At 39.9% G+C, this 8,280-nt stretch overlaps 2 protein-coding genes across 2 annotated transcripts; both read right to left on the bottom strand.

Annotated features, from left to right (window-relative positions):
* Positions 1 to 162: 162 nt before the first annotated feature.
* On the bottom strand, positions 163 to 1,643 carry LOC136251520 (probable tubulin polyglutamylase TTLL9). The gene is made up of 2 exons (XM_066043983.1): positions 1,515 to 1,643; positions 163 to 1,457 (listed from the first exon to the last, which is right to left on the bottom strand). Exons 1-2 carry the CDS (start codon positions 1,639 to 1,641, stop codon positions 190 to 192), a joined length of 1,395 nt encoding a protein of 464 aa, XP_065900055.1. The 5' UTR covers positions 1,642 to 1,643; the 3' UTR covers positions 163 to 189.
* LOC136251517 (uncharacterized) lies at positions 1,636 to 8,060 on the bottom strand. The gene is made up of 18 exons (XM_066043976.1): positions 8,049 to 8,060; positions 7,839 to 7,988; positions 7,685 to 7,792; positions 7,556 to 7,637; positions 7,349 to 7,508; positions 7,254 to 7,299; positions 7,110 to 7,204; positions 6,853 to 6,905; positions 6,748 to 6,805; positions 6,631 to 6,702; positions 6,367 to 6,578; positions 6,262 to 6,316; positions 4,331 to 4,396; positions 4,222 to 4,284; positions 4,094 to 4,176; positions 1,855 to 1,930; positions 1,783 to 1,807; positions 1,636 to 1,734 (listed from the first exon to the last, which is right to left on the bottom strand). The coding sequence occupies exons 2-18, from the start codon at positions 7,981 to 7,983 to the stop codon at positions 1,691 to 1,693; spliced, it is 1,443 nt and encodes a 480-aa protein (XP_065900048.1). The 5' UTR covers positions 7,984 to 7,988; positions 8,049 to 8,060; the 3' UTR covers positions 1,636 to 1,690.
* Positions 8,061 to 8,280: the final 220 nt, after the last annotated feature.

Here is an 8,280-nt window from a genome sequence, read left to right as displayed (position 1 = left end):
TAAGCATTGATCGAGTATACATTTTCATTCGTCAGTTATCGCCCGTGTAGTTTGAAGGACTACGTTCTAGGCCACCCGGACCCGTTGGTAAATGGAATACCAAGCAGCGACAACCCCTTCGTCAGTAAAGGAGGATGTCTAATACTATGACAGTTGTTCGTGTGTATTATGTAAATGACTGATAAGATTTCACAATAAACATTTATTAGAAGGAGATAATTTAAACAAGTGTTTTAATTGTTCTACCCGGTTGTTGTGGCAACCAAGGAAACTGTTAGTAGTGAAGGTCAATGGTTGTCCACAATGTAGTCCTATTTCATCAGCTGGTACTGGACCATCCTGCCATATTAGGTCAAAACTGCCAATTCTCTTCTCGTTGCCTGTCAACCTTCCTTCCATGTCCACAACATGAAGCATATCCTCCAGTAATCCAAACTTGAGCTCATAATCTGTAGGACTACTAGCTGTAAGTGACGGAGAGGCGTTCACTTCAATGATCCATGGCTTTAACTGGTCGTCAAACATTATATCAAACCCATACAACTCAAAACAATGTTTGTCATTGATAATTATCTTTTGAACACTTTGTAAGCTCTTGATAAATATCTCATCAAGTTGTTGGTAGATCTGTTCAACCACTTCCTGGCCATGTCTAGCACACAGGTAAGCACGCAGTTCTTGTAGGGACCACTTGCATCCCTTCTCTGCATCATAATCTGGAGCTGTCTTTTGGATGGCTACATTAGTTAAATGTACGTATGAGTCAGAAATTGAGTCCAGTGAATAACGAGTATTTGAGAAACGAGCAAATCCACTACGATACAACCACACCTTCAGAGGAGAATAAGATGTCACTAGCACGTAAACACGAATATCAAACTTTTTCCCCCCAATAAGATATGGATTATCAATGTACCTCTGTACAACATAAGTCTCTGGAGGTTCTTTCTCTGTCTGTTGGTCAGTTTGGTCACGACGAGCTGTACTGAAAGGATCTTCCTTCTTCCAATCTGTGATATCTTTTAGTCTACGGAACAAAAAGATTCCTCTGCCTTGAGCCTTCCCAGCTGGCTTCATGATCCAAATAGTCCCAGGGTTCCTTTTAAACTCCTCCACAAATATGTGATACTCTGAAGGAAGCTCAAATGTCATTGGGAAGAAATCACACTTTGCTGCCTCCACTTTAGACTCCCTCTCGAGACTCTTCTTTAATCTTCTCAAGTTTTTCGCCATTAAATTCTTCTTGGTCAACTCGTAATGGTTCCTGAAGTGACACACCCTCTGATGTTCCTCCATGTAGCAATGGTCAAAGTGTTCTCTCATCCATCCCACGTCACACCAGTAGAAATCCCACTCATTAGTTTCATCTTTCACCTCCTGCCAGCCCTTGGAGCGCAGCACATCTAAGATCGTGTTGTTTAACGCGCACTTGAACCTGATCTTGTCCGCTGCTCCACCTAATAGCACACACACGCGACGTTATTGTATTCTCCAGGAAATGTATAGGCGAGCACCTGTTTTACTACGCGACGAGCGAGTAACTCTAGCCATCAAAGCCGTTACTTTCACACTTCTGAGGGTACACTTCTGATACTGCCTTTTGCAAGCATTTCTATTTAACGCGCAGAGTAAAAGTTTCATAATAAAATTAGTATTTCAAATATATTTACAATAAATATTTTTAATTTAGTCAATTTGCAGGCACAAACCAAGTTGTCTTCTGGAAACCTTCAGCTAATATATGTGTAGTAATGTTATATTATTATAATTATATCAACCTACCAATTTGTTGGCACACCAGCATAGCCTAAAAGAAAATCCTCTATAAATCACCACAACAGTTAACCAACCTACCTGGTCAGGGGAGGGTGCCTCTAACACGATACATGAGAAAGATGGAGTTGTGTCATTGAGCAGTGTGACACCAGCACTATATGGATAATATAATCATGTAAATTAAGCTTGCATGTCCTTTAAAACTTTGCATCTATATGTACATTAATTTCATCCACTACTGAATCAAAACAAAAAAAAAACAGTACAGTATAGTACTGTTCAGTAGGGTTCCCCCAAGCCTGGTTCCCCCTAAAGTGATGCATCTAAAAAAATCACTAAAATTTATTGGCTACAGAATGGTCTTACTCCACAATGTTAAAAACAAGAAAACAGATAGCTGGATATAGAATTTTTAAAACTTGTCAAAACCCATATTTTGGTCTGCCCGCCTCACTGCCTGACCACAGTCACAATTAAGGCTAAAGGCAGCACACAGCCACCATTAATATGAAGACATTTGCTACATGGCATGGACACTGATACATTATTTTACTTAATCGCGGAACACTACCATTTTGCAAACTAACCTGCAGAACTAATTCACAGTGCTTTTGTTTCATTGTTATACTAATGTAGTGAAGGTCAATGGTAGGAGAGAAAACAAGAGAAAAAGGAGAGAAAACAAGTGATTGAGGAGGTATGTTACAAGCTGGTTATGGCAACAATTGGACAGCCTAAAAGTTGCCAAAATTGGCAACTTTCAGCAACCCAAAGTTGCCAATATTGGCACCTTCAGGCCACCCAAAACTTCAGGCCACCCAAAGTTGACTATGTTGGCAACTTCAGGCAACCCAAAATTGCCAATATTGGCAACTTCAGGCCGCCGAAAGTTGGCAACTTCAGGCAACCCAAAATTGCCAATATTGGCAACTTTTGTGTTTCTTTGAGTAACCACAAATGATGCTCAAAAGTATCCAAACTTGGCAATAAATGTACTTTCTTTTATAAAAGATGATAGAGAGTTTGATTGTGGGATTCGGTTATCCACAATTGGTAAGTTTGTGTGACAAATTCTTAGAATTGCCAAAAATGACAATTTTATAAAAGCGTGTGCAGTAGCTGCTGTTTTTGGCAATTATAACAACAGTCTAAAAGTTGCCAGTTTTGGAAACTTTGACACTTACAGTTTACCGGTATTAAGCATGAAAGTGAGCATTACAGTGTTAAAGTTCACAAAGCTGCTAACTTAATATTGAGTCAAACCTTTCACCATCTTTTTGGTGAACTAGATCACAAAATCTGCTAATCCAGTTGCCAATTAAGTCCAAGTTCTCAATTTTCTTAGTTAAAATTGAGTTGTATTGCCGGAATGCAGAATGGATAGGTACAAGCACAGTTTGTGGATGTTCAAGCTACCAAATTTGGACTATAGTTTTCAGTTTTGGGGCAACTTTTGGCTCTTCCAAAAGTAGCCTAAAGTGGAAACCTCAGAAAAGTGCCGAAACTGGCAATTTGTAAGCAATACAATAGTTTTGCAACTTTTACAAGTTGCCAAATGTGGAAACTTTTATTTGCAAGAAATTGCCAGAAGTGGTAATTTTAGTATGCATGAACAGTCCAATAGTGGGCATCAAATTTTGCCATTTTTGCAAACTAGATCCCACAATTGATTTATTCATTGGTCTTCATAAAAAAGAGTACATTTATTGCCAGAATTGGTAGTTTTGAGCACCATCTTAAACTGCCAAATTTGGAAACCATCAGCAGTTTCAGGCTTGGCAACTTTTGATGGTTTCCAAAAGTTGCCAAAGTTAGATAGAAACTTAGTTACCAAAACTTGCCAAAACTGGCAAATTCTTAGCAGTCCTATAGCTTGGCATTACACTGCTTTATAAAGTTGCCAAAAGTGGTAACTTTTGTTTGCAAGAAGTAGCCAAAATTGGCAATTTTTAGGCTGTCCAATAATTTCCAAAATTGGCCTTGTAACATACCTGGAGGGCTCACATCTCTGGGTGATCGGACTACTGAGGTGGAAGGCATTACACAAAAATATCATCTCATTCCGTAAAGACAACATAAAAGCTACATATGGTAAAAATTGCAATATTATTGATCCTGTTAACAACACACTGGTGTGGCATGCCAGCTTGTTGGGCTGGCATGGGTTTAATACTGTGTATCTTGAGCCCATATTTGTAGTTGCATTTGTATACTACTTGTGTAACTACTGTAGCAACACTATGTGAATGATGCAATGGGTCACACCCCTTACCCAGTTACTAATCACCCCCCTACCCAGTTAATAGTCACCCCTTACCCAGTTAATAGTCCAATACAGGTTGGATGGTGTGTAGACACAGCACAGGAGCAGATCTCACTGTACACAAAACTAGCAAACAACTAGGACCATGTTATAATGGACAGCAGCTCATAATGACAACTCACAGAACGCTCCTTATCATCAAATAATGAAATACTCTGAAAACTGTTTAGTTTTAACACCATCGGCTGCAGGGGTCACACTATGATCACATGTCTAAAGGGTACCACCCACCTGTGGCTTATTGGTACTCTCCTTGAGCAACTTGTCAACAGCACTGTTGATCACATGATCTGATGGCTAGTAGGTACATAATCACATGATGCAGTCGGCATGGAGACATACAACATACAGTTATTAAACTGGGAATTTCAGGTTGCTTGTGAAAAATGCAATTGAACAATTTGTACATGTAATCTGTAAATGTGATTCACGTAAATGTTTACACAATGTGTGAGCATGCTCCTGGCATTGTATAACGATCTAAAGTAGCCAGTATATTGGTTGTGTTATTACAAGGAGCTTGTTTGTAAAAAACACAGATCATGCGTGTGGCCAATCAGGTGTGCAGAATTGCATTCACAAGCAGAGGTTGATCATCACACATCACATGATCTCACAGTTCAACCCCAACACCTCAGTATCAATACCAAGTATTCTAATGTGTGAATTGGTAGTATATCCATTTGTGTCCCAGAACCCTCACAAACCTATCCCAACACAATACAAGCAAGTCTTGTGAATATGATAAAAAGTAACAAAACAAGGGATGATGGTAGCAATGAGGCAATTCCCTAATTTGGCATTGAAAAGATGGTGAAACCAATTTAGACCACTTTGCTACAATGCCAAGTACCTCATAGCTACTGTCATCATGCAGAGTTTTGTTCAGATTAAAGCATACACTACAGACTTTATAGCGGTGTGACCTGGTGTTGATATGTGATGTCACTGAAACTACATGTGTGGATGTGACTGCTGTATTAGAGTATCTCGATCTTGCTACTCAGCTACGCAGTAAATTCTAGGGGGCGTGGTGCAATACCTTGTTGTTCTCTGTAGCTAGATTGTTGAGGGGCATGGCCTCAGCACTGATTATTAGAGGTGTGGTGGTCTGTTCGAATCATTGGCCATCACAATAATTTTATAAGCCTTGCCAGTTGCTACACTATATGCCACAGTCCATTAACCACCTCAAATAGTTTACAAGACATCTAAATATGTTCCTTCAAGGAAAGTGTTGATACAGTATAGTTTCCTGGCATGAAGAAGAAGACAACCATTCAATTATAAAGATAAAATATGAATGGCAAAACACTGAAGGCAGACATTCGATGGAACCACAAAAAGCACATCCCACTCGTGACTTCATTGTTGTGGCGTAAAATGGTGGCCGTGCTCTAGCTTGTGACTGTGGCCAGGCAGTGAAGAGATCTTGATGATTTTTTTTAAAAGTGGCAAAAATCACCTTTACAAAATAATCTTACTCCATTCAACATCAAATACAGTGATAACAGCCGGATATAGACACATTTCCATGATGGACTGTTTCTAGCACCACCCATCGTCACTTTAGGAGAGAACTCTACTAAACACTACTATCATACTGTTTGATACTGCAGTCTCACTCTTAGCATAGCCAATGTTCCGGCCACTGTTTTTGTCCTTTTCAAAGTTTCATGTAAGATGTACTTCTAATAGAACAACCATGGTATGGTTCTGCATAAATACCTGGCCCCACTTTATTTAATCAATGGATGTATAGAGCAGTAGAACAGCTCATTTCAATACATGTAATGAACAACTTGTGATTTAGTGATATACAGTGAAGTGGAAAGAATTTTATGACCTTTTCAAAAATAAAAATTCCAGGGGGTCGTAACTTGAAGCAATATAGTAGATCCAGACAGTTTTATATTATAACTTATAATGTCTATGCTTATGTTCCTTCAAGAAAGTGTTGCTACAGAAAATTAATGCCTTGGTATTGTTTCCTGGCATGAAGACAATAACCTTTTACATGCGAGTGCTGTCCAACAAAGTAAGATGCAAGTGGTGTGAAACTGTGAAAGGGTCAGTAGTGCCCAACCACCCAGGGATCAACCACCCAGAGCACAACTACAAAGGGACAACTACCTCTGATTCACAAGTAATCTGGACATTACCTTGCTCTGTTTGATGTTATCTACCCTCCCGAGATAGACAAGGTTCTGCTGTGTGCTGTAATGTAAGTCACAGCCACGCCCACTAGTTATTACAGCCACGCCCACCTGCTGGGGTAGCTAGTACTGGCTGAAAACAATCTTGCTAACTTGCTCCGCCCAATTTGCTGCTGTGAGCCACTCCCTTTATTCTGCTTGATGCTGCTCTCGTACAACAACTTCCTGCGATGAATCGGAGGGAAGATGTCTCCACTTGGGAGCTTGTGCTTCACAAGTTGTAGAGCTATTCCACTCGAACAACTTCTTAATATCTTCAACAGCTGTACATGAAGTGATGGGTGTTAATTGTTATGATAAGGAAAGGGAAATTACCTTGCCCTTAGGAGGGTTGTGTAGTAAGTGCCCTCCAAACTCATCAATGATGTCACCAGGTGCCACACCTCCCTAAATGTTAACATGACAACACATTGTAATGGTTATTACTCATACCTGTTGAGCTAAGCATCCCTTCTCTATGGCAACTACAAGAATACGTTGGTCTACATGACTATAATGTAACCATAGCAACAGTGATGTTGTCATTAATGTACCCACCAAACTTGCAGGTCAAGCGTCTTCAGTGGTGGCAACACAACTCTCTGAAATGACTACAACAAGACCACGTGTTAGCAAAGGTCACAAAACTGGCTCTCACAAAATATCGAGTGTTTCTTATTAATTGAATGTATAGCTCACCAGACAACTATATTAACTAGTTACCAACTTTACAAGCTGCTGTTGTATTCAGCTACCAACAGTAGCAAAATATTAACATATGCGAAGAACAACTTATATGATGTAAGTTTCATTACTGGTATGATCCAGGTCTCATCCAGGAAGCTGGAATGTTGCTGGTTGAGACAGAAGTCAACTGCAGTCACTTCAAACAAGATGGACATCAATGATCCTATAAGCCACATCATGATGACATCATCATCACCACGGTAACACCATACTCTTATACTCCTCTTGATTAATAATGGAGTCCGTCCCGTACCAGAACTAGTAGTATATAGCATCATGTTGCTATAGCAACTGGATCAACACTCACATAAGTTAGCTTGTGGTTCTTGACTAGCTGTTCAACTGGAACAGATATTATCTTGGTGTTGAGGGCAGAACGTATGAAGCACCTGCCACGACCAATTGATCCATGCACCTGTAAACATGATGACACTTCTTCAATGGTCCTCTGTAGCACTGGGTTGTGCCTGTAGCCATGACAATTAGTTATGCCCCTCACAAGTTACTGGCTCACTTGTTATTGAAGTAATACTGGTCCAGCGACACAATCCAATTCCAGTAACTCTCCTTGTTTAAACCAAACATTGAATTAGGAGCTGCAGAGAACACACACATACACTGCTACCCCTAAGGTAACCCTTACACTTCAGTCCCTTGGTGAAGGCCGCTTCTAGTAGTTCACAAAATGGTGCCAAATGATCATTGTCATCTTCAATTGGTTGTGTTGACTGTTGCAGTAGTGTCACAACAGCTATGAAGGGCCGGTAAGAAATGGCAGCCATTTGTATATCACTAACATTTAAGTTCCTCCAGGATCTTCCCACAGCTACAATCCTTCAGGGATTTCATTAGTACACTACTTCGTGCAGCCATGCATCTAACAATGACACAATTACTGTAACCTTCACTGATCAGTAGGTCAGTTAATATGTGTGAGATCATAGCATCTATTGTAAGGCAGGCAAGTCATACATTTATTAAGTGGGTAAAACGGTGAAATCACTCACAAGCTAGCAATGCATAGCTATTTCTTCTTCGCTGGTGAACATAATTAGAATAGAAGGAAAATTAGGAATTTTAAGGGATCAAAGAAAAAAGTAGAGAAAGAAGGAAGAAGAAGGAAGGAAGGTTGTCCATACCGGCAGATATACTAGTGGACATTTAATCCCTAAACTTCCAGTGGCTACCACACTAAATGGCACCAAATGAATTTTACGTCAGAATGTACATCCCAACAAT

Source organism: Dysidea avara, chromosome 3 (genome assembly GCF_963678975.1).
Source record: "Dysidea avara chromosome 3, odDysAvar1.4, whole genome shotgun sequence".
Taxonomy (NCBI): domain Eukaryota; kingdom Metazoa; phylum Porifera; class Demospongiae; order Dictyoceratida; family Dysideidae; genus Dysidea; species Dysidea avara.
This window is presented reverse-complemented; position numbering and strand designations above follow the sequence as displayed.